A 27,832-nucleotide genomic window follows, 5' to 3' on the forward strand; every position below is an offset into this window, starting at 1 on the left:
ACAGTTGCAACATGGCTGTCTCTCATATCTGCCAGGGTGAAACTGGTTTGAATTAAATTTACATTTCCTATAAAACAGTGTTTTTACTAAAAATGTGGCAAATTATGGCAATTTTGTAGGACTAAAGCACAATAACTACATTTTATATCTTTAAAAGAGGCCTACCACTGTTTTAAGATCATGGCTTTTGATCATTACTGTTTGATTCTATATCAATCACAATGAATAAAGTAAAATGGGAGGAAATAAAGATAAAGATCTATTGTCTGGTCATATCATATTGTGCAAATTCTCAATTCTGAATGTTCTGTGTCGTGTGCATCGTGTGGAATGGACAGATGGACAGCACCTTTTAGTCAAATTAATACATTGTTGGATTCTCTCTTTCGTAAAAAATAAATCTGATTTACCTCTTTTAAACAAGATCATCATCATCATCATCATCATCATCATTACCATCATCATCATCATTATCCAGGGGACAAAGCTGGTCTTGTGTAGGGAGCAGGCACACACATAGAACAAAACAAGCACACTGGGAGCAACAGAGATCTGCAGCAATTTCAGGTAAATGAATCAAGCACATTTCACATAGCATGCATGATTAAAACTAAATGCACGCAAGCCTGAAGAATCATGGTAATAAATGGATCGTCACACATGCAGAAAAATAAAATGATCCAAAATGACACATAAAACAATACAGATATGGAATGTGTTGTAGAATCACAAAACTATGACAAACTGCACATGCAAGCTTTAACAAACAACAAAAGGAATTCAGCTTGCACTGAAATGATCCCTTCATTTGTCTGTTCCCACTATCGTCTCTTGTTTGAGGGCGAAGTCATCACAGTTAGCCATGGCTTTTTCCTCTGAAGTCATATTTCTCAATTATTTCTGACAAGCACTTCATCAGCTCAGAGAAAATGAGAGACAGGAAGATGAACAGACAGATAGAAACAGACAGATAGAGGGATAGACCATATAAATAAAAGTCTGACCTACACAGCCCTCTCAGTCTGCTTATCATGTTCTCTTCCTGTCTAAATTATCATTCCTCCATCTCAATTTTCATCCTCCCATCTCCTCTTTTCGTCTCACTCTGTCTTACATCACTGAATATTAATGTGAATCCAGAAAAAGGTGCATTCCCCTCTAAATCTGGCGCCTTTGCCTGGATTTTTTAAATTGATTGCAGTTGCTATTTTCTCCCTTTGGCCTCCGATGCTTCCCGGCTATAAACAGCTCTAAGAAGAGAAGAGGCCAGGGCATTATCATCTATATTTAATGTGATAAGGTATTTAATGGGAGTACATCTTAATCTGGAGCCAGGCAAACTGCCAAGAGAAACATTAATGTTGGAGTACTGGCTGCCTCAAACACCACTGCCTATGCAAATGTTTCATGCAGGGTTTCATCTCCCTGAAGCCCACTGGCACATATACGGACAGAAAAACAGGTGTGTAGAGGACTTTAATGTTAATAGTGCGAGAGGAGGTAACACAGACAGAGCTATAGCTGCTTGGTAAATGTATCATTAGTGTCCTGCAGAAGTCTGGTAGTTTCACAAAATTCAATTTTCCGTATGATAAGGATTGATCAACTGGTGGCCACATCTGACACGCCAAAGCTTCCCATCCAGCCTGCAGAATGGCCAATGATTAAAGCATTTGAATATTTGTATACCTAGAATATTATAAACTGGGCTTCTGTGGTGAAATACCCGGCGAAAGGTAGTATTAAGTTACTGCTAGTGCAACATTAAAAGCATTCAACTGGCAAAACGCTAGCCAACTTTTATTATGAAGTAGAAGTCACAGGAAATGTTGTCATTTTCAAAAGGTTTTGACAGCGGATGAGTTTGAAATATGTCAGGGAGTAATGGAAGGAGCATCTACAGTGAGCTGTACCAACTTCTCAGCCAGGTTAGTTACTCTCACTGTAGCTGTTCACAGACTCACACGGAATGATGGAAAAAGGCCAAGCTGGACTAGAGACAGAACCCCTCTTTGAAACCAGTAACTTTGCTTCATTAGATACCCAGTGACATGAGCCAGGAAGAAGAAATACGTAACTTGCTTTGACTGATGATGTTTCTTTCTGCCTGCCAACGGGAATGAACTACTCATACTCAGCTACCCTAAGAAAAGCTTGAGAAATCAGAAAACTATTAAAACAGCTATGTTTTACTGAAGAAAAACAATTGCAATCGGTGGTGTAGATGTCTTTACTAACCTGATGTGCAAAAGCAACTGTGACAAAGGGGATTTTAATGTCAGTGGCATTACATTGCTTTTGGATGGGTGTAATAGGCCTTTTTTCATGAAAGTCTGGTATCGTGTATGCTATCAGGCCTTAGTGAGACACTGAGATAACCAGGAGAAAGAACAAAGATCAAAGATTGGGTTTGCTTTGTCAAAGCTTATATTCTACCCTTCATTGTTGTCATCTGAATGATGTAACAGGATTGGCACAGTTACAGAATGTCTGCAGGTATTCTGTGTGACGGAGCGGTTAGCTAAACACAGAATTTTAAAATAGCAGCATGTGGTTACATCACTATAGTCTCTTCCCTAAAAATGTTATGCTATTTTTATGGTCAAACAAATACAGTTCATTCTATGGGCCGGGTGAAATGTGGGTGACAACATCATTTGGGGTAACAGACAATCTTTCCTTAACTCACCCCTGGTTTCTAGACGGAGTCTGGTAAAATGTCTGCAGTGTATTGTCATCTGTGTTACTGATGCATCATGACTGGACTAGAATAACAACTGTTGCATAACAACCAGCCTGTACCGTTAGCGGGCTTTAAGCTAGCGGGGCTATCTTTAGTACTTGAGCAAAACAGAAGGGAGAAGAGATACAAATAAATGTTTAATAAGATGCTGAGATGCTGAGTCATTTTAAAAGTTCAGTTGAGGGCTTTGGGGTCTGACTGAAGGTAAAATCATGTTCACATGATGAAATAACTTTTTGCAGCACTGCATGCGTCCCTCTATTACAGAATCTGAAATGTAGCTTTTGGGCACAATTACACAGGAAGGCTACAGAAGGGATGGTGTGCTGCTCTGTCTTTGATGCCAAATCCTCCCGTGGGTTTGTGTTTTTGTTGCTCAGCAACCACAAATTCAGCTAATGCTCAAATGTAATTCACTCGAGCAGTTATTGATTATTATGAACATTAACAATTCACAATGAAAGGCAACTCCTGATTTCAGAGGAGCAGTAAGTTACATATAAGCAGCTTTTTTTGTTTTTACATCAGACTGCAGTAAAGATCAATCATGGGTTGTCCTGTGTTGAGTATTTAAAAGGGTCACTGCATAAGTCCCATCTGTCTGTTTGTCAGTAGATAAAGAGAGCTGGAACAGTTCCACCTACAGTGAAAACAACTAGAAAAGGCTGCCCTCTGCTGCTGAAAGCAGGTCCTGTGAGATCAGGATGTTATGCTTCTTCTGTCACCACCCACCCCTGCTGCCCTGCTACTGAAACCTATGCCAACTTCCTAGTAGGCTAGTACAGTAGAACCAAGATAGGCATAACATAGGTTTTATTAGGTTTTATTAAATTCAATTGAAGATATGACCAGGATTTAGATTTTTCAATTTAAGCAAGGGCTCAACAAATCCAACCAACCCTCCTTAAAACATACATGTTGCTCAGTATTTTCCCAGTGTCAGGTAAACTTATTAAACTGAAATTTTGTCTAGAAAAGGTTGTGAATCCCAAAACATACCCAGTAACTTCCTTGTCTCTCCTCATTCTCCTGCCTCCGCCCGCCCCTGCTGCCCCCAGCACACAGTAACACATGCAACCAGCCCTTTTTCTAATACCTGTGGAATGATCCGTAGAGTGGATTCCCGGGCCACCAGAAGAAAACAGATCGCTGGTTTTAAACGGACTGTTTCCACCGCTGTTACTGCTGGTTTTGTTTTCCACACCAAACAAGCCAGAACTCTTCTGGGTGTCCATAGCTGACCCCATCCCAGTCTGGCCGAGAGCGGAGCTCATACTGGTCTGGAAGGGTGGCAGGCTGGACCCCATGGTCCCTCCCATCCCAGACTGAGAGAAGCCTAATGGAGACAGAATATAGAGATACATCACAAACAGACAACTGGCATGATGAAAATTGTACATGCTGCTTCTATACACACTATATACATAATGCTTGCTGTGTTTTATTTTGAAAAAATGGATACACTGTACAGTAAGGAATAATAGTGCCGAGACCAGGTAATAGTATTTTTTATAACCAGAATTGATAAAAATAAAGTAAATAAAATAATGTATTATAGTTGATATAGTATATACTATAATAGTTACATCAAGAATAATAACTGTTATTGATAAATTTAAGCATTTAAAAGCTAAATAGAAGTAGAAATAGAAATAGAAAATACAGGGCTATTGCAACAATTTTCACACTACTATAATGTCATGATAGCTTAATTATCATTTTCAGTATTTAGAAAAGAAAGAAATGTGCTGGGAACCAGTCAAAATACCTCTTTAAAAGCACATTAATATGCAGCACTTGTCCTTACATTTTACCACACACCTGTCTTAACCTGTTAGCTCTGGCTAACTAACATGACACACAAAATTCCAGAGCAGCAGCAATGATAATCCTAACCTAGAATACACACAAAGTTATCTGTGTGGGTAGTGAGAGTGTCCCAAAACATCAACTAGCAGAATGGACTAAAAGCACAGAAGCTACTGCAGCTTTAACAATGTCAGCATGTATGAAAATCTACATTCATCATATACACCAGATGTTACATCAGTGCAAAAACTCAAAACGCAGGGCTGGCTAATAGTTTCATATTATTGAATGTCATTTGGTGTTATAATTTACAAAACATGTTCTCCAGAGGAATGACTTAATTAATTCAATTTCAATGAATAAGAAAACTAATGTTGAAGTTTTACTTGCATTAAATGTTTATTTTGCATACATCTGCCATATTGTGATATTTATTGGTATCGGAGAAACATTCTTTATTCCAGCCCTGCAAGCAGACAACAAAGAAAACAAAAAGAGTGTGTGGTATGAAAAGGTATTTAGACATAACTGAGATATTAATAAAGGGCTGGTAAAGACAGAGAAAGATGCTAATGCAATGATCAACATAAATACACTGTGTACGAGTTTGAGACTCGTGGTTTGTAAACATCGAACAGTGCTGAACAACTACAAAGCAGCAGCTTGCATCAAGGTTTACCTCCCAGGTTGATTTTTGCTCAAAATACTTTACTTTTACTTCTGTGTCACTAGATAATGAGCTGTTTTATGAGCACATGAACATGACAACAAAACATCTACAGCTAAAACAAGAGGTTAGAGCCGAATTTGAAGCACCAATTTCAGCCAAATGACTCAATTCATACAAACAGAGAGGAGGGATAATATATCCTCCTTCTGAGTTTGTGGTCAGAGGTAAAAAAGGGACACAGGAGGTGAAAAAGTAAAGTGGACCTAGAAATGAGTCAGGCATGCTGCTGTCCTTTGTCTTGTTCAGGCTCCACTGATCTGTCCTCCCCCCCATCATAGGACCTGAGAGAGAGACACACAGAGAGAGAGAGAGAGAGAGAGAGAGAGAGAGAGAGAGAGAGAGAGAGAGAGAGAGAGAGACAGACACAAAGCAACAGAGAAAGAACAGTGGGGGCAGAGAGCCAGAGACAGAGTCAAAATGAGTGGGAGGAGTGGCAGAAAGAGTTGGATGATCAGGAGAGATGAGGGGCAGATGAGGATCGAACGGCTGAATTCCATTTAGCTGCTTCAGTTTGGTAATGTCTTTGTGCATGCTGGCTCATTGTCACACTTCATCAGTGTTATTGGTTACACCTGTGCTTTTCCTGCTATGACAAGTAAAAAGAAAACAAGGCCTATGAGCATGTTGGCATAGCAACAAAAACAAAATGTGATAAAGACTGATGGAAACGTATGATGATGAATTTATAAATAAATGTGGCATACATTTGTGGATTATGTAAGAAAACGCTGCTTGCTTTGGTATTCACAGTCACCACCTGAATAATGTGACGTCATGCAGGAAGCGATGTACTAACAACGTTCCTGTTATTCTTCAAATCCACAATTTGTTCTTATTTTGTAAGTACCCATTGATTTCTGGGAGTCTTCTCTCAGGTAAGAAAGGACATAAGTGCAGATTGGCATGATTAAGAAGGTTAGGTGCATCTGCAGTTCACTTCTTTCATATTTTCAGAAAAGAAAACCAAGAGAAACTATAAGAGAAATTTAAGAAAATGTTGCTAGATGAGGCCCAACATCCTTACATTGTGCCCCAAAGTGTTATGACTGGTAAGTGTTATTTTGGGACTGACCTAGAGGGGGCACTAGAGCCCCCTCGGGCCTCTGTGCAAACATCTTTTACATTAAAGTGTGGAAACCATGTGATAAACAACAAACACTCCCTCCACCCTCACCAGACAGGTAGTCAGAGCTGAAGGCAGGCTGTCCTTGTGGGTCTTGGCGTCCCCCTGATGACATCATTGATGACATCATCCCTGGACCTAAAGGGAAAAAAAGAGTGTTATTGCCTTCATGGCCAAACAACAAACATGGACTAGCTCATTATTCTGGAATAACAAGCACCACAGGTATAAATTATCCAGCATAGAACATTAATAGATGACTGATAATATATAGATAATATAATTTTATTTATTTGCCATACACTGTGGCCCACTGTACGTTGTGGATGTATGTTGTGCTGCAAGCTTTTCATCCCCAACATACATTTCCAGGTATGACATCTCTGAAATAAATTAAAGATTGAAACCCAGACCTAGGATGAATGATCTACACACAGGGTCCTGCAGGCTCCACATAGTGAGCCAGACTGCAAGCTGCACCTGCATCTGTCTGTCTGTCACTCTGTCAGCTGTTCAACCATCAAACAGGTCCGGCTTCCCGAAAACAGCCTCTCCAGCCTGTGAGTGTGTGTTGGTGTGTGTGTGTTGTGTACATATTTTGACAGTGACGCAAGTAGACACAACACGTCGCTGAAGGGACCATCACCATGGTTACGCAAGGAGAGGACGACAGCATTTGGGGTTCCCAAGGCAACACCTGCTTTCAGCGGACATGTCTTGGATCGATGCATGTGCGCCACTCACTGAGGCACACACACCAAGACACATTACACACTCACACACTATTGATATATACTATAAATAAAATGCATGTTTAATATTACTATTAGCGGCAGGGGAAGCAGTGGAGTTCATTAGCTGCTTAAGTGCTGCCGTATAATAAAAAACATCAAGGGACCATACAATCCATCGACTAAAATAACAGGAACAAGTCCCAGTGAGTAGCACATAATACATATATATCATACACTTTTATTATAACAATACAAGTATGTTATCAACTAAATTATATAAATATATAGACCATATATATATATATAGGGTTGTATTATGTGCAGCTCCGTAATACCAGTGGTAGAAGAAGCAGTTATAGCCAAGCACATACCTCAGCTCTTTAGAGACCTGGGACCATCTTTCATATGTTTAATCCTTTTTTTCTTCAATAAAACCCTAATCCAATGTCAAAGTATCCGAATTGTTTAAAAGGCACTTGCTTTTATAGTTTTTTATAGAAGACATTTTATGTGACTTTGGTGACAGTAACTCTGAAAATCTTTACAGCAAAACAGAGCTGAGCATAGAACCATGTTGGAGTAACCACAATACTCTGATTTGTCATAACTATGCTGACAAATTTGGGTATAGTAAATGCCCTTTTTACTTTTACAGTAAAACTTCATGCTCTGATGACTGACATTTGGTTGAAAGTCTGTAAAAAGCCAGGAAGATTATTTGGTTTAACAGAATTTGGTTAAAGTTGTGCTTTAGTTGTGTTGGTGGTGTTTTCTATAACAATGCATTATTAGCTCAGATTTCAAATGCAAATGTAATGTAATTGATCTTCAAAGTAATTGATAATTAATAATCTGTCAGATAAATGTAGTGGAGAAATAAGTAGCCTACAATATTTAAAGCAGAAGTATAAAGCAACTAAAATGGAAATAGTACAATATTTCGGTAAATGCACCTAGTTAGCATTAACCTTCCCTTTCCACCAGCTCTACATATTTATTGACACTTATATTATATACAGATATTGGAACTAGTACTATTTCAATCTGTATAACTCTTTTTATAACACGACACTGGGGTCAAGTACAATGTGACCATGAGTTAGCCTGCTGTTCCATGTATAAACAGTATCTGTCCATGGTCCTGAAATACCAGGGGGTAGAGGTAGACAGCGTAGATGTATTACCAACTCATAATGAGACACACACAACACGACTGTTTATTGTATAGCTGAAAGGTGCCACTGTTATAAAGAGATGCAGTAATATACACTCTAGCTGAAAACCTGTTTTCTATCAAATGCAGTCAGGGGAAATCTATTTGGTGCAGGGCCAATATGAGCGTAATGGTGGATATCATGAATAATTAACAAGCGTGGCACACTGGATCGAGTGCAAGTGTGTTTGTGAGGGCAACTGCCTCTTTATGGCTGCCTCCATTTTGGGGTGTATAAAGGTAAGACACATTACATTCAGCTGAAACCACACAAACAAACACACATTCATAGACAGCAGACACAGTAACTGCAGAGTCATTCTGACAGCACGCCACAGGATCCCTTTCTTTCTCTGTCGAGTTTTGTCGATTACTCTTCAGCTGCCAGTCGCTCCCTCTGTGTCTGCCTGTTTTCCCTCGTCATTGTCACACGCGCTTCTCTCACACACACATCTCTTTGTTTTCCTTGTTTTGCTTTCTCTGCTTTTGCGTGCACAATGTTCCAGTATCTACGAAGGCTTGAAAGAGCATTTCAGTTAGACCATATTTTTTATAAAAGGTGTCATTACACCTGTAACATACCACATTAAGTTTGATTAATCAGCATTACAATACACAAGTGCATGAATATCAGAACGCTTTACTGCCCTCTACGTTGCACTTCACATAAACCACCTGGTCAAAAATTCCTTCCATAATGTTTAAAGAAATGTTCATTAAAATGTAAAAGTGTACTTTTTTATGTTTAGTGCAACTGTAGCTACTGTTGTTAGCTGTAGCTAATTAAAGCTCACTGTGGTCACAAGAAAATAAGATGGGATAATGTTAAATGCTAAAACACAATTTGTGTGAAGTAGAGAAGAGTCATAAAGTCAGCAAATTGACACAGCAACGTCAGTCTTAAGGTTGCTAACGGTCGCTAACAGTAAAACCACAGAGTACAGTGAATTTAGCATGGCATGGGGGAACTTGAGGTTAATATGTCCTCTGCCTGACGGTGGCTGTATCTATACTGAACGGGTCACACCGTTCTGTTCAGTAAAAAACACCCATCTGTATAATTCTGAAGTGAGTAGCTAATGTTAGCTAAAGCAGCTAAAGTCTAGAGCTGCCATTTGTATCATTAGGGGCTGTTATACATATATGGGCAATATGAATGTCACAACTATTTTTGAAAACTATTGACCAGCAATACTACTTACAGACACTATTGTAATATCTAACACAAGCAAATGTTGTATTTTTTAGCTAGGTAAGACTTGCTAAATTTACCTGTTAGTTGTCTTTTCTCTAAATGACTGCTTAGCTTGTTGTTGTAATGTAGCGTATCATTCCCCCTGTTTTCCATTTCTTTTTATTAAGTGTTGAATTCTTCGCAGACACCCAATAAGACCTTCAGTTATAAAAAATAATTGCAATTTAGGCCACAATCTCAATATTGGTCCCAAAAAAACCAAAAAAAAAAAATGTTTTATTCAAATCATTTAGCTATAGTTTATGGGAAATGTAGTCTTAAATTTCAGAGACACTAGCACTATCAACAAAACACTAGCACTATATTTCATAGAAGCTACATGTACATATGCACATATATACATAGATTCACATAGTCTCAGTGTAAATGAATGAATGAATGAATGAATGAAAGCCAGACTGGTTGCATGATCCTTTAAATGCAAAAAAGTTTTTCCCTTTCTTTTTGTTCTTGCACTCTTTCTCTCTCTCAGACAGACACATGCACATACACATGCACATACACACACACCTACAGTGTGTGCGTGCAGGAACAGCCAGACAGTCCTCTGAGGACAGCAGCCAGTATCAAGCCTCAAGGTCAAACACCTTCTTTTTTTCAAACCTGATTTTTATGGCATTTCTACTTCACTGGACTGGAAGCTCTTTGAAAAACACTGCCAGGAGAAAAAAAGTCAAAATATACAAGTGGGGAACCACCACAAAAATAGCTTTCATTGCGTAGTTTGAAGAAATACAGTTTGATGGGCTCACCACTGTGCCGGAAACAGACTGGCTGTACTTTCATGTCATTGCTCGGTACTTATTCCACTGCAGAGTTCAGTAAGATGCAAAGTTGACCTTCTCCTTTAGCTCATGTTTTTGAATCATCTTTATTTGGTACAGAAAGGACAGAAAACGTATAAACAAGTATGGATGGTTAAGACAGAAGTACATCTGAAAACAGAAACAAGGCATGTCAGTCACAGTTCCACTAACTGTACTGTTGAAGTTCATATGCTTTTATTTTAGAATGGATGCTATTTTCTACTTAGCCGAAAACCATATTTGACAATAAAGCATGTGCTCTTAGAGAAATGTCTTTCCTGAAGAGCAGTTAAATTGTCTCTAGATTGGTGTCCTTATTTTGTTCTGTTTAAGTGACCCTCTGAGTGTGGGTTTGTAGCTTTGCCCTTAAAACACATAGTTGTATTAGTTAGGACCGTTCTTATACAGCCACTCACAATACTTCACTGCCTGTAGCTGAAAGGATAGGGCTGGTGATTTTCTATATTTTGATGGTTTCTAAAAACTACAACTGTTTTAGGAAATGACAGAGCCTTTAAAACATGTAACTATTTATTTGTGAGCCCTATTTTAAGATTAACATAAATAGAAACAACAGAGCTTGGGAGTGCCACATACACGGTAGGGAAGAAAGTACTGAGAAACATTGTTGGTTTTAGTCTTGCCATAGGATTTGGAATATGGAATATTCTTGCCTTATTCTTTATACCAGTGTGTAGGATTTAGTGGCATCTATAGTGAAGTAGTTGCAGATTGCAACTCCCTCGCTTCTCCTTCACCTTCCAAGCACCAAGGAGAAACTTCAGTGCAAACATCCGTATGTAGAGCCAGTGTTTGGTTTGTTTGAAAGAAGTAGGAATTTACCAGACTGGGCGGGTCTAATTCAGACTTCCTATCTGATCAGGATATGTGAACATCAATTTTATCTACTTTGTTTTTCTAATCTTTCTCTCACAAGAGCTCCAGCTTCATAGAAATATTGAATAGTTTTAGTACACGTTTATGGGTGCTGACATAGCCTCCAGATCACACATTTCTCCGCAGAGGTCAGAGTGCAGGGCCGTCTGCTGTGCAGTGCCTCTAGAGTGGTTTACGTCTTGCTGAAATGCACATTGCGATGATGGACCACTGTAGGGGTACCAAGACTGAATCCAGTTGCTCACAGCAAGAATACAGCTTGGCAGGCAGCCTCTGGGAAAACCTTCTGCCTCTATATTTAGATAAACATCCCATGGGTCAGTTACAGTTGGGCAACAAGGTCAATATGAAATAGTTCTATTTACTTTAAATGTGTACTCATATCAGTAGGTGTATGTTTCATCTTTGGTAATAATTTGTATTTTGGTCCTCACCTCCATCATTCTTATGCCATTTGACCTTTACATGTAAATGTAGAGCAACCATTTGGCTAATAATGAGTGTATCCTGCCTTGTTGAAATTTCCACAAGGCCATAATCTGATAAAAAATGCCTAGTATGAACATATCAATACTCAAAGAAACTGTAACAATCATGCAGAGAACAATCCATAGTCCTAGATTTTTATTGATTATCTGCTCCAGGGGGGCTGCTCATTTTGCAACAGTGGAGATTGTGGTTATAGGTCATTTTGTCTAAGTGAATACAATTTTTCTTATTTTTTTCCCTTTGTTTCCACATTGTTTACAGTTTACCACGCACCAAAAAAATAAGAAAAAAACATGACAAAGCATGGTATAATTGCATATTTCTCTCCCAGAATCCCCTGATGCTATCACCTTCTCCTTGACCTGTCCCTGCCCCCTGCGCCCTGCCCCCAGCTCCCAGTTTCATGCAGCTAATACTGGCATGTTGCTAATGCTAAAATCTTTCTCTCTCTCTCTTTCTGAGACAAGGACAGGGGAGGTTAGTGTCAAACTACAGCATCCCATCCTGAGTCACAGCTGTCACTGTCTCTGGAGAGAGACAAGCACTTAGAGCAAGGGGGAGAAGGGAGGGGTGAAAAGTAAGGCACGGAGGCGGTAGGCGGTGGATATATAAGGGACGGACAACGAGGAGAAGAGGAGGGATGGATGGAGGATAGACGGAAAGAGAAGAAGGGCAGGTACTGGAAGCACTGAGCTATGAGTAGGCATAAAGAACTGAGTAAAAGTCTTCAATTAAAGCACCTACTGTACGAGACATATTTCAAACATTCAAAATTCATTTATTGCCACGATGCCCTCAGACAGTCAGCAGCTGTCTGCTTAACTGCAATATGAACTGTTTCAAGAAACTACCCTGATTCTTATTTTTAGTTTTTTCTACTCAAACTCAATTCATTGTTTATGCTTTTGTTTTTTTCCTGAGTTTGGTTGACAGTTAAAAAAATACACAATATTGTTGGCATTAAGGCTCGCTCATGCCACCATTTGAAGTGGCTACATTTAGGGATGTTCAGTTAGTTGCAATCTGAAACTTAACCACTAGATGCCACTAAATCCTACACACTGGACCTCTAAAGTGCTTCATCAAAGCCAAATATTAATATTATATATTAACATTTATTTATCAACGTGGTTACAAGAAGTGATGTGAGACAAACTTGGCCAATGTTACAATACAGTGTTTTACCACCTATATCAACCACTGTATATCATGCTAATACTGCTTTGCTAGTGAAAATAAATGAGACTGGTATAAGACAGACGTGGGTAAGGGAGGATGTGAGGTGGAAAAAAACAGGGAGTGGGTGCAGAGGAGGATGGAAGATACGTTGAATTTATTATTGTCCTGATGATGGATGCTGGGATACACGGAAAGTGAGCGCCCTTTCTCAGAAATAAAATGAATGACGCAGAACAAACTAATGATCAGATAGAGAAAGAGAAACAGACATCAGAGCATGAGTAACTGAAGGGGAAATAAACACATGGAAACAGAAACTGATGCTCAGGTAAATCCTCTTCTCCCCTGGGTGTAGATGGTGCTGTAGTCCTGAAAACCATTACAGCATAACAACACACTCCAGATGCTCTGCAATAATGGTGCCATCCCATGGCCACTGAACACACGATGCGAATCCTGTTACTGTGACTGACAGACTGTGGAACTGGTGGGACCTCTGGGAGTACTGCTTCTCCTCTAAGTCATCAAACTCAGGCTCTTTCATGATCATGTTTACTACAATCTTGTGTTTTCACCGAACCACATGGCCTATAGTGCATACAGTATACTGACCTTGGTTCCAAGGTACCAAGAGGGCTGGCAGGAGCATTCAACTCAAGTAAAATTAGTTTTTATACAGTGTTTTGAATGTCTTATTATTAGTGCTGTCAGTTAAACGCGTTAGTAACGGTGTTAACGCATACCCATTTTAACAGCGTCAATTTTTTTATCGCAAGATTAACGTTCTTTTTAGCCTAGCACACTTTGTAGTTTTTTTCACATGCTGTTGCAACAACTAGTAACGTTAGAAAAACTACAACACCACACCGGATCTAGCTTAACCGGAAACAAAACAACAGGCACACCGCACACACTTGTTTAAGAGTAGTAGACGTTACGTTTTGAGTGGATGGCGAGCGCAAGACGCCGAAATGGATGCCAATAATATTCTGAATGGAAAGTTTACTTTTAAAAAGTTGCCAAATGGTTCCATTGACAAGACCAAAGTGATCTGTGTGTTTTGCCGTGAACTGAGCTATCATCGCAGCACGTCCAGTCTGAAATACCACTTGATGGCCAAGCACACAGCTGATGCGAATTCTCCGCCCCCTCGTCAAAGCCAGGCGACATTGGATGACTTCAGACAGAAGCACATGGATACCACAACTATTTTTTTTTCTTCACCCTTTTATTGATGGACAGTGTTACATTGTGTGAGAGATTATTTGCCTCAAGTGAGGATGTTAGTGTGAAATTGAACACTACAGTATATGCCAATGTTGTTTTCAATAAAAACAACATTTGGACAAAGCAAGCCGATCCACTTTTCCATGTTGATAAGAGCATTAAAATGAGATGTACACAAAACTAGACTATTTTAATGTTGCTGTGGGACAAAGTGAGACTAGCCTCCAATCAAATGCCATGTATGTAGATATTATGTTTATATAGTGGATCGATACAAATAACACAATATATGTTTTGGAACTTTTGATATTTATTGCCCCTCAACAGGCCACAACTGGGCAAAATTAAATGATGCTTGTTAAGCACTTTACCAAAAATAAATAACAAATACATACACTCTTTGTAGTGCAAATAAAACAAAAAATAAATTCAGACAATTGGTAGATATACTGTACTTCAAGTATTTTCTTCCTCGAAAAGTAGAACAGTGTAACAATATGAGGTGCTTTCAATCTAACTGAGAAGTACAATGTATAGCAGAACTAAGGAATCCAAATATAAACAGGTAATACATACGAAATAAAAAATACATCTCCATAAAAATAAATCTCTTTCTCTGGCCATTGACAATCTCACTTCAAGAGGCTGCAGCCAGCCAACAAATAAATCTAAATTAAATTATGCTCTTTAAGCAATGTACCAAAAATATATTCAAACAATATATATACACTCTTTTTAGTGCAAATGTAATAAGATGCAACACAACTCGCCATACCTGTCTCTCGTTGACTGACTCACTTGTGTTGTTCGTTGTGTGTCGGACTATGCGTGCTTTCGAACACCCGCCCAACTCTACCTCTGATTGGCTTACCATGAAATTTTACTCAACCTCAGCCAATCGTCAGCATTGATGCGCTTGTCTCGTGCACTGCCCACTAACCAAGGCGGAACAGTAAAAAAAAGTCTTTGCCTCTCGGCTCAGAGATCTAGCTGGTCTGATGAAAAAAACAGCTTCAATCATAGTAACGTGCCGCATTTTTTGGCAGTAACGGTAAAGGCGTTATTAAGATGGGAAGAGATTAGATTACTTGTTACTGAAAAAAGTAACGCAGTTATTCCCATCACTGTTGTTGGTTATGCTTGTGTTCTGTGCTCTGCTGGTTGGAGATTGCTCATTAATATCATTAAGGAATTCATAACAACTCGGAAAACGGAACTATCCATTTTAGGTGACAGCCCAACCCCCGGTTTCCTGGATTTTATTTTCCAGGAGACTGTACTGGTTTTGGCACTTTGTTTTTAACTCATAGACATTAAAGGGTAACTACGCCCTCAAATTCTACTTTAAAAACAGTCTCTTATTTCGTCACAGAGAATTTGGCAGAATCAAACTTTACAATCCAACAGATACAAGATCATTTTTTGGTTTGTTTTATTTTGTCCAAATGACGAAAATATTGCCTTACTGATTTGCAACACAACAAAATAAATGATAGAGCCTAATATGAAACAATAGACTTTTTCTATTACTACACAATAAAGTCATATTACACTTTCTAATCTATGTAATAATGTGTACGAGAGCCCGACTAATATATTGTTGTCATTGCAAAGTTTATCCAGCAAAGTGCGCTTTGATTTACAATACTGTGGCAAGCAGTAAGAGAGAAGAAGGAGCTCTCAGGAATGTCAACTGGAATACATTGACAATGTATATGTTAAATTATTTAGCATTCAAAAAAATATCTAACTTAAATGTTCTTTAATCAAGCAGTCTGAGTATCTTTGCAGAGCCATATCCAAGGTTTTCCCCAGTGCCCGCCAGGCTTAAATTTCCCACCGCCAGGCTAAGCATCTTTTATTTATTTATTCAAAATAGGTTTGTATACATCAGTAACAAAGTTGAAAGCGCAATGGCGATATCTCATGGTCAACACGTGAACACATGGCGGGTCTGAAGTCAGGTGTCTTTTTCATCACCCAACACCCCACAAACCACTGCCACTGTCACTACACGCAAACTAGGCTACTTGTGATTGAACATAACGGATGTCACAAAGAAAAGGCCAAAAAAACGCTGTCGGACGAACAAAGGCAAAGACGTTGAACCCGCTGGTTCACCTGTTGACCGGGAGTGCAGCGGCGCGACGTTGGCTGAGCCACGGGTCGATGAGGCAGCTAGCATGGATGTTAGCTCGTCGTCCGCTGCAGTGGCAGAGCAGTCTTCTCCGTGCCACGATGGGAAACATAGAACCACCGGATTTAATCAATATTGGTTGGTGGACGCATAATTCAGCGGGTGGCTGTACCTGACCAATTATGGTAAGTTTTATTTTGTTTTTTTTGTACTACGTGAAAATATTAACAATATCAAGTGCGCTAATTTCACAGTGGTTTAGTAGTAAAACGCCGCTATTAAACTCAGCGTTAGATAAGCTATGGCGGTAGCTGTTTTAATAATGTCAGAGTCTCGGTTTGTGATTATTTTGTTTTCACTTCCCTGTAGGTATACATTTTCTTAATGTCAGATATGTGATTATTTATTTTTTATGTGTTGTACGGTGTCCTCGAGTGCCCAGAGAGGCGCCTTTAAATAAAATGTATTATTATTATTATTATTATTTTTCAATAGATCAAGACAGACCTCAGAAACAGGCTGCAGGGGAAAAGCCTTGCTGCCTGCCTGAGGATCAAAATAAATGGACCCCCCGTGGCTGAGATGGGCTACCAGAAAGCCCTGGAAGTCTTCTTTGAGAGACCCAGAAGGATGACATGTAATGATCCAATTTGCAATCTGTGCCACAAAAAGTAGGAGAGGCCAAATGATACATACCTCTTAATGTCAGTGAGCCTCTGTTCTGGGAGTTCCCTGTTTTCCCCCCTTGGCTTTAGAGTGATCAGCCTGAATCTCTTGGTCGATTTTTGAGTTCCATTTTTTAGTGTTAGCACTTTTTTTTTCATTTATTGTTATTTATCTTACAACGTGACCAGCATTACAAGGCTTGTATTAAGATTCACGTGCCATCAGGAGTTTACTTTAAGTTATTAAATGCAAACATTTATTTATTTTAATTGTATTTTTTGTAGCCTATTAAAACATTGGTGTTGAACAGTACTTCAAGAGTGGTGCTTTTGTGAGACTATAGTTGGTGCTTAAATATTGTCAATAAATGTCTTACAATAACACATGGTTACATTGATTATTACAGTCATTTTTTCAAATTTCCAGTCAACTTTTAACATTGATTTAATGCAAGGCAGTATGGAACCACTCTAAATTCTACTACGTCATGAATCTGTTACCTATAGGGTACTGCCATCAGTCATTTGCTGGCCTGTGTCAGGCCCCTGTCACAAAAAAAAAACATGCTTCGCCGCCGGTGAGCCGCTCTTCCAACCTACCACCAGGCTTAGCAAGTTTTCTGGGGGAAACCCTGCATATCGGTGCACAATCCACATAGAAAAGGTCCATTCTAGCTCAAGAACTCATCATATCAGCAGTCATTATTGGTAATCACTGATTATTTTCCCCCATCTGAAAACGGTATCATTATCGGTCTCAAAAATCCTATATGTCAGGCTCTCAAACTATTTTATGGTGTAGTACCTCTTTAACAATATATCTTCCTCCAACTAGTGGAATTGAAGCACACTTCCAGTTTTATGTAACCTATTTTTGTAGTGTTTTCATTCCTGTCTGTAATAATGAAATTGTACTCAACAAGTTCATTGCTCAGATCTGAGAATATGGCAACATCACTAAAAACAAGTCTGACAGGACAAGAAACACAAGCAGTCAGTCAATTAGACAGGTTTAGGAAAGAAAACTTAGTTGGGGCTGAAAATGGAAAGGCAAATTATTATTTATTTTGCTTATTTGCTGTAAACAACCATCACAGTTTACAGACGACTTCCTGCTTCAAATATGACCGACTGTATTACTGGTACACACACAATAAGGCACTGAAATGTTCCTTTGACACCTTTTTTGTAGTGATGTTGCCATGTTCCCAGATCCTAGATCTCTGTTTGTACAATTTTATCATAGTTGATAGAAGTAATAGCCATCATTGGGAAAAAAAGACAAGAATTATCCTTTCATTTCTTAATCTCAATCATATTATAACTGATACTACAAGTTATAAGTTTAAAGCTAAAACCATTTAAGATTAAACTCTAAGAGCTCAGATCCTCTGTCAGTCTGTCTGTCTGTCTGTCTGTCTGTCTGTCTGTCTGTCTGTGTAGTTGCTCCAGAAGTGCTGTAAAAGCTTCACTTACATCATACTCCCTTCAACGTATCTGCTGAACTCAGCACACTCTCACACACACGTCCTAATTATTGGCAGTGACAGCCAAGGTGTGTGTGTGTGTGTGCGTGATGACCTCACCAGAACTGCATGTGTGTGAAGCTGCTGGGATTGATGCTCCACTGTACTGCAGTCACATGTGACTGCAGTGTCTTCTACTGTACACACACACACACACGCACACACACACACACACACACACACACACACACACACAACACACACACACACACACACACACACACACACACACACACACACACACACACAGACAGACTCATGCACCCAGGAATACAAAGTACAATGCCTCAGATACACACACACAGACATGCTACTGCAGAGCGTCTTTGCTACTACTTGTTCATGCAGAGTCCCTTGCCCTTCTCTCTCTCTCTCTCTCTCTCTCCTGCACCTCTACCACACATAAGTACAGTGAAAGTACACACACTGCAGGGATGTGTTATCATGCCTCAGCAAACACAGCTCCTTCCCAGCGTGGTTGAAACACTAGCAGACTGCAGTGAAACTTTACCTTTATTGTGCTGCTACATAAACCCACAGTCAACTGTAATTCACTCTCGCTTCATTGAAACCTGGACCACCTTAAATCCACGTTGGAGGGTCAGTGGAAATTTAAAACTGGTGAAGTGTGAACAGTTTTTAGAAGTGAAAGAGAAGTGTTATTACAACCACATTTTGAACAACAGTTTGTAGTAAAACAGTGCTTTTGTAACTATTTTTTTTTGAAGATATTCACACATAAAATGCACACATTTTTATCATTTCTGCAGTGAATGTAAACAAAATGTATTCACATTTACACTGTGCAAGCTAAAGTTGCGTGAATGAATCTTTAATTAAAATCTAAAAAATAATCTTAAATATCTGTCCAGACTGTATCTTGAAACAGGATAAATAAAACAGGTTTCTGCACTAGAATCAAGGAAAATAACTTATACTTTAAGGATTCATTTACAACATCTTTGATAAGAAGAAGAGTTCTTGGCTCCCTTTTTGTCTGACTCTAAGCTCAACCACAGTCCAAATCTTAAATCTCCGCGCTCAGCCAAGTAATGAGTCATTCATACAGCAACAACTCTTATCACCCCTGCAGCTAATCTGTGCTCTAAGTGACTAAATATCTTATTTCAAATAAACACCACTATTACAGAGAGCACATATCATGCACAGCAATTTGCAAACATTTAAGGTCTTGTGCATGAAGCACATTTAAATACCTGTACTAAATGCCCTCCTTTTAAATTTTAGCTAAACGCCAACTTGTAACAAACCACATGTTTATATACCAGGGATGGTGGAAATCTTATCTCTCAGTGCTGAATATACCAGTCAACATGTGACACCTTTTATCTTGTGTTTCTACAGACAGGAATTGTTAATGTGTGATATTTCTTTAAGGGTGTTTGGCACAGGGAGCTTTCAGTTGAATTCAAACTGCTAATATGTATATTTTGTTAACGTTTTGTGACCACTACAGAAACACTAGGTATCTGCTAAAGTATGATAAGGTGGTCTGACTTTGACTGCTGTAAGGTATTGATTTGCTTAATAATTGAATAATATGCGTATTGATTATCAGCTTATTGTACACAGTTTATAATGGCTGCAGTAAATGGTTGCCCTTTGTGTGTGTGTTTTTAAACTTACGATGTATTGTTTATAACTATTGTATTGTTATTAATGGTTTTAATGACTCCTGATGACACGCAGTTTGGAGTCCAGTCTCTGGGATTACTCCCTGTGAAAGATGTATGTGAGTGACCAGGTGATCAGTCACGCAGTGTGTAAACCACAACGACTTCAGGACTCCCAAATACAAGACAGACAGTTGTGTAACAGTACAGCAATCTGAAAGTCCTATACTGTGACCATGACACTACTGTAACTGAGGTTCCATTTACAGTACACTTTTATCTAGATAAAATCCAAATTTCATTTAAACCTTTATTTAGACCAGAGAACAAATCTGATTGCATTCCTCTTTGTTTTTCTGGCCTACAAAAAACCCCAGTCTGGTTTCATTGCTATTAGTATGCTTTATGGTTCACCTCTAGGACTGACAGACCCTTATGTCTTATGTTGAAATTCTAAACTACTAGTTTAAACTCACACAGAAAAATATACTGCTTGATTTTTTTTTTTATGGGCATTACCGAAAGTGCTGCGCAAAATGAGCTCGAGGAAGAAAATGGAGCTAAGCTAAAGGTTTGCCCTTACTGACATTGAGGACAGATGAGCTTTTGGTTTCCCGTACAGCTCACATAGCAGCAGTCAACTTTATCACAGCCCTTCATCAAAGCTAAGGCCTCAAATGACTTCACAGCTTCCACAGTATTAACACTGAAATGAAAGGAAGGCACGACACTTCCCACTCCATAACTCAAGAGACATAGATAAACAAGGTGCAAGAGAGGGGTGAAGAGAAGAAATAAAGAGGCAGAGGGAGAGAGGAGGAGTGAGTATAAGAAAACAAACACAAGAGGAAGAGACAGACGAAAAGACTCAAGGACAGATGTGAAAGAAAAGCAGAGATACAGCTGTAAAAGAGGGGAGAGATGGGGAGATCCTCCCTTGTCTCAGACTATAGATCTCATTGAATGCTAGTGATTCTGACATGTACCCTGACCGTCAAACTGAATATGCCAATATGTCAGTCTGGCAAGCTACTATGTCAGAAATATTTTATATTAATATACAACATTTTTCACCTGCATTCATAACATGTTATTATAATCATCACTGTTGTACTTTCAAGGCCAACAGATATAAGTCTTTACTGTATTTAACACAAACATGTATTATTTATATAAGTTTGACTGTAGGCTGTGGTTACATCCTTGAGTTTGCCAACTTGAAGGCTGAGCAGGATTTTATCTGATGTAAACTTAGAGTTACATAAGCCAGCTGTGCCAACTCTGTGCATTTTTATCTGAAATAAGCTACCCCTCATCAAAGCTCTCTGTTGTCCCTTCATTGAATTGGTTCTCCAACTGGATGGTACCATGAACAAATTCTGCAGGAAAAGTAAAACACTACTCTTAATAAGAATAAATATGGCACCCAAAATTCTGCTTCTTTGCACTGAAATAGTTGACTTTTTTGCGATCTATGGTCCCAGTGCTGTAGTCAAGACCACCTTTGTCGAGTCAAAGACCAGGACTAGTCGAGACAGAGTCAAGACTGAATACAAAGAGGTTCAAGTTCAAGTTAAGGCCGACTCCAAATGAGAGTGAAGACCGAGACAGAAAAAAAATAATGCTTTTGCTATTGCCAGTGAAATGAGTTTTGGCAGTCAGGCATACAATTAAGTGACATTGATCGGCCACCTGGCAACCATTTTCTCAACAAGCGTGCTTCATCAATGTTTTTGTTTTGAAGGAGGTATTTACTTCAGAAAAAGATAACTGATATATATTGCTGGTAATAGAAAATACATCTTGAGTCTGAACTGCTAAGAGACCACCCACTCTTGGGCTCATGAGGCTATAAATGAAATGCCATTCAAAGTCCATGTGTCTAAAGAACAATTGTTAAAAATTGATCATTATTTGGAAGGAAACGCTCAAGGCCAACCCGGAAAGAATGATGAGAATCCTTCTTTCTAAATCCACACTCTTAGATTCCTATCATTTTTCAAACCTGTATCTTCAGACCCAGCAGACGCCGACCCAAGTGACATCACTTTAAGACTTTAAGGCCAGAACAGACAATGCTAACTCAACAGGAACCACCAAAAGCATCCCAGTGGGACTCTTATGTGCCTGGGTTGTCAGAACATCTAGACAGAGTCTACAAGTCACAGGGACACAGCACTTTCCACAAATGCACCACCTTCAGATGTCTGCTGGTGCACCCTAAAGACAATACTGGAGTTGTGGGGAACACGTACATTGGTGAAACGGCAAGGACTCTGAACAAGAGAATAAACACCGGAAATAGCTGTCAACACCAGACTAAAACCGCATCCCACATGAAGGGGTGAAAAGGTAATCAACCAGGAGTCGCTAGACTGGAGTAGAAAGATCAATCATCAATCATCATACCATTTCTCCAAAAAATTTACTTGTCATCACATGATGACTCCTGAGCAGGCTCCATTCACTAAAGAAAACTGTGCAGTTGAAGGCCCTGAAAATCTGGTAAATGGACCTTTGAGGTTAGATTGTTTTGTTACATAATATGAAAAAAAATCTATTGCCATTGTATTATTATTATTAAGTTTAGCACCAATGTATTTATTTAGCAATAAATAAAGCCGTCTGCACAGAAAAAAAGAAAGTGGGCCCAGAATTGATCCTTGGGGGGTCCCATATTGTTCCCAGGGTCAAAATCTTATCACGTGAGTCTGTCGTGCAATTAGATTGAGGATCTGTGATGTGGAAACATTTGAGAAACCCTGTGGTAAGACATCTGCTGTCAGCACACTGTCTCCTCAGTATTATACAGGAACGCCCATATGGAACATACAGAATGTAGCCTACAGGCCTATATAGTCACCAGTTGGGTAAATAGTCACGCACGCACACAACCGGAGGACGTGCGCCTGCTTTTGGTCATCATTCTCACACCAGCTGTGCATGGGCATGTCAAAGACTATGTGAGATGATACGACAGGCTGATGTTTTATCATAAAGGATTAAAAAAAAACACACACGCAACTCTAATGTGAGATGGAGGGCCTCAAACACCATATTAATACGCATTTAGATCACAAAGTTCTACGCAATGTAAGTTAGCATTTAGCTAAAATGCTAAACTAATGTAATAGTAGCTCATGTGTAAAAGTCATAAATTCATTGAATTGACTCAGTAATGTGAGTTACACGGCAATATTTACATCACGTTTGTTAACATTACCTAACATTAGCCACCAGAAGCTACTGCTCATACCAGACCAGGTAAGTTTGTAACAGCAAAACCCCCTGAGTATGTTTTATTGCTTATACGTTTTTGTAAGAAAAATTTATTATTTCTTCTTTCAAAAGTTGAATGATCTTGCTTTAATGTGTATAGAAGATGAACATGGTGAGCATTCGGTAATACTGAATGGACTCAAGTCAACTGTGAGGGAAGTAAATTGTTTTTTTTAGCATTCCTGATGTTGGTATGCTATAAAAAAATTTAAGTTTGTCTAATGTATTACCAGCTACTACACAAATCAAACTGCCCCTGTTCAGTACCATATGAGAAGATAATATAAAAAGCAAAACGTTTATTAGGTCTAATAAAAGTTATACTGACAGAACAATTGGTAATATTAGAATATTTTAATATGTATAAATAACAGAAGAATATAGTGTCTCTCCATGACAACTGAGCCAAGGCCATGTGCTAATGAAGACCATGACATGCAGTCCAAAGTTAAAGGCCACCAGATTCACTAAGTCAGTTTACTAGTCGTAATTAATATTACTCAGCCTGTAAAAATAGTTGGATAATACCTGAAAAATAACCCTGTCATGGGAAATGAAGGATCCAGCCTTTTTTGGATCCTGACCCATGACAGGGACTAAAAGTCAGGATACTTAGCCTCTGCTTGCTTGATTTCTTTTTTTATTCTGTCTCTCATGAGTCCCCAAACTTTCTGGAAGTGAAGCACTGTATCGCTAAAGAATTTAACCAACATGTCCATCTACATGTGCCGTGGGTTGTTGCCAAACTCTGGTTCCCTACAGCTCTGGACCGTTGCGTGTCAAACACTGACAACTAGACAGGTTAACATTCAACTCATTGGACCAGACTGTGCCACCGGCTGGGCGCTAATTTTGTGTGCATGTGTGGTGATGGTAATGATGCTAATGCAGCATTGTCTCCAGGCTGACACAGCATAACAATGACAGGAGGAGAGAAAGACGGGTGGACTCAAAGAAAGAGGAAGCAACATGGCAGTAGGGAAAAAGAAATACATATAGAATGGATGTGTGAGGACAACGAGACAAGAAAAAGGCAGAAAAATAAAGAGAACAAGCCTGAGAGATAAAGACAGAGAAAGACAGTCCTACAGCTAATTTAAGTCTAGACAGGGTTGGCCAAAGTGTCGAAGCAATTACACTTAATCTTCAAAGTGCGCGCACACACACACACACACACACACACACACACACACACACACACACACACACACACACACACACACACACACACACACACAGTCCTAGGAGGATCCCTGATGGCCCTCAAACACAGAGGAAAGTCTGCAGAGCTTGTAGTGTCTGTATTTTGTGCAGAGATACTAACACAAAGATGTCCAGAATAGCTATTGGATGGCTGACCATTAGAATTGAACCAAAAGCCCTACATCAATGAAAACATGTTTCAGTGCTCTGTACACTACACTGTTGAAAACAACATGAATTATTAGCACATCATGTATCTGTAATGAGCAGCAGGAAAGCCTTATTAAAGCAGTGCTTATTCAATTCAACATCAATAAATCATCTCTGCATTATAATTAGTTTTAACATAAAGATCTTCAGTGAGAAACACTGCATTGGAGCTTATTATTTTTACCTCTTTCTATTACAATCATGATTTGAAAGACCCTCAAATGTATTTTAAAATGTATTTTAATCTACACATATAATCAAGCTGGAAGTTTTATGTGTATAGGTGATGGTCGATTTCAGCAGCTGTAAGGGCAAATGTCTACGGCACAGTTAGCTAGCTGCGGCTAACTACTGTTCATTGGACCAGTAGGTCAAACTACAAAATGAAACTTGTATTTTTAGTGATTCTTTGTATGCTTTTTGGCTAAAGATGGATTTGTAGAAAGGTGTTTTTTGACCAACAATGTGGAGAGTCTTTCTCTCAGATAGCTTCATATCACTTTCCTGAGCTAGCAGTTAGCTCAGAAGTAGCTGCGTGTGAATGACATTTGTCAGAAGTTCAGCTTTAAAGTATTATCATTTCATTCAGATGTGCTCCCTGTAGTTGGCTGTATCGTGAACATACTGATGTAAAGGGGACTTTACTCAATGGTACAGACCCACAGAGGGACTACATGAAGACATTGTCTTAATAGAATAGAAACTACTGCAGTCCCTTGTTCGCACAAATGACCCCCCTCCCCTGAAGTTTGAACAAACCCCCTGCCTTCCATATAATAACCCCTGTCTCTGTGTGTCTACAGGGCTTTTGTGTCTGCTCTATTTAACTCTGCAGCCTGGAGGACTCCTCCTTCATCCTCCTCCTCCTCAAACCCCTCCAGTTTGCTCTTATCTATATTACTTCTCTCTTAATCTGCCAGCTCTACCCTTTCCTTCTGTCTGACAGCCATCCATTGTCCACTTCATTCGTGTTAGGGAAGCATGTTTACACAGAGCTTGCCCTATCTCTCTGCACTATCATTGTAGAAGAGGTTTAAAAATCTAGGTGTCTAAGGTCTAAAATGGAATTATCTGCCTTCTTTCAAGGAACGGATTTTACACATAAAAGGTCAGTTTATTCATCACAAGGGATATGACTGAAAACTGTGGTATAATGTCTTCTGTGGCTCTGGATGAACTTTCCCAAGTCTAAATAAATAACACTGACACAAGTCTGCAGTAGAAACTTGGGATGTAGTGTTTAAATATGTAGATTTATTTTTATTTTTTTACCAGGCAGGGAGGGTCCATAACACACAATGCAACATGATAGTATGAAAGATGCTATCATGTTGCATTATTATACGTGTATGATCCATTTCTTGGAGCTTGATCCATTCTAGGCTCTGCTTTTTACATCTTGACCATTAAAAAGCTGCAGGAGCAAATGTTACCAACAGTACTGAATCATTAAAGGCCTGTATAATATTCCTATTAGGAGCATGTAGAGCATGTGGTAGGTTTGATGACTTTACAGTGAGTTTAATATAGTTTGCACTCTGATGTAACTTCTCATGTCAATATATATCATATGCATTGTATTATACCTGGTTACTTTGTCAAACTTGACCTTAGTTTTAATGTGTTGCTGTTTAGTTTGTAGCTACTCAACAGAGAATTTATATTTTTATATGAAGTAGGAATATTCATAACACACCCACATCAGCATCATGACCACATGGACCAGTGCAAATGGGTATTCCAGTAAAGGACCAGTGGTTTTGCACAGCTGAGTAAATTCTGTATGCTTACAACTTACATTACTGGCATTTCCCAACTCATGCAATAGGTTCTTTAATTTTCAAATGTGTTCTGTCCAACCGTCCAGGAGCCCATTGGTGTTGATTTTAGTACACACAACACATATCTTCGGTGGCTTTTGTTAAGGTTACTTAAAAGATCAGTGTGTAGGATATAGTGGCATCTAGCGATGTATTTGCAGATTGCAAGAGACTGGACGCCACTCGAACACATACCTATGAATATTATATTCCATTTCTGCCAATAGATCCTCCTAAATGTTACACACTGGACCTATTTTAGAGTTTTGATGGTGGACTGATCTGTGAATCTGTCCTGGTGGTGCATTCATGTTCTGAAGTGAAGGTCTGCTTCCCCATTCAGCTGTCACATAGCATTACATTCACACTACGTGATGTTTGAAAACTAAGGAATAATCAGACACGAACATCATATTGCATGATCTGGAAATGCACCACTCCTCTAGATCGAACTCAGATGTGTGCTATCATTGGCTGTTTAGGGCTGAAGGACCTGCATACTAGCTGGAAAACCAAAAGTAGGTAGCAAAGTGACTCTCCATCTCTAGTAGTAACACACAAACTATTCAGTCTAGAACAGAGTCCTGTAGCTCCCCTGAATGGAACATTTCTGAAGTGCTGTTGGAGGAGTCAGAGCGAGGCAGCGATGCAGTGGATGAATCTACAGTTGTGAGTGGTGACCATTCCATTTGCCATGGAAATGAGTCCCAGGAATAAAGATTGTGTGAAATCCCAATTATCATGTGGATGTCTGACTTCTAAGACAGGCGTATCACCTGAAATCTTTGAATTTTAAACAATTTAGCAAAACATTGCAAAAGCTAAAAAATGGCTGCATGCTTTGGGGAATGACTGGCACTAATGGAAGGTGTAAGCTAAGAGTGCTTATTTGCCTTAAACATGCAAAACCACTGCTATGGTCCTTCAAGAGTGCAGTGAACACACACACTGCAGGGAAATTGTCAGTTTCAGTCGGTTTACCACCCTAATTTCACCTCAACGACTTCAATTCAAGCCCAGTGATTATCCAAATTATCCAAACGGCTGATTTTCCTAAATGCCTACGAGCCAACTCAACGCGTCCTCCAGGAAAGAGAACTTTCCTACAGGGATTAACATCACATTAGGGGACAGCATCACTCCCTCTTTACGT

The 27,832-nt window shown here is 39.2% G+C and overlaps 1 protein-coding gene across 5 annotated transcripts in view; it reads right to left on the reverse strand.

The window, feature by feature from the left end:
* map4l (microtubule associated protein 4 like) overlaps positions 1–27,832 on the reverse strand; it is a 108,302-nt gene that overhangs the window by 58,755 nt on the left and 21,715 nt on the right. For 4 of the 5 annotated variants that reach the window (XM_051395996.1, XM_051395973.1, XM_051395965.1 and 1 more), the window contains exons 3-5: positions 6,457–6,543; positions 5,486–5,563; positions 3,840–4,079 (exon numbers count right to left, since the gene is read on the reverse strand). In XM_051395996.1, the coding sequence (XP_051251956.1) occupies positions 3,840–4,079; positions 5,486–5,563; positions 6,457–6,543 (405 nt within the window). The remainder of the gene's footprint in view (positions 1–3,839; positions 4,080–5,485; positions 5,564–6,456; positions 6,544–27,832) is intronic. The other variant, XM_051395980.1, reaches the window with a different exon arrangement.

This window comes from Dicentrarchus labrax, unplaced genomic scaffold (assembly GCF_905237075.1).
Source record: "Dicentrarchus labrax unplaced genomic scaffold, dlabrax2021, whole genome shotgun sequence".
In the NCBI taxonomy this organism is placed as follows: domain Eukaryota; kingdom Metazoa; phylum Chordata; class Actinopteri; family Moronidae; genus Dicentrarchus; species Dicentrarchus labrax.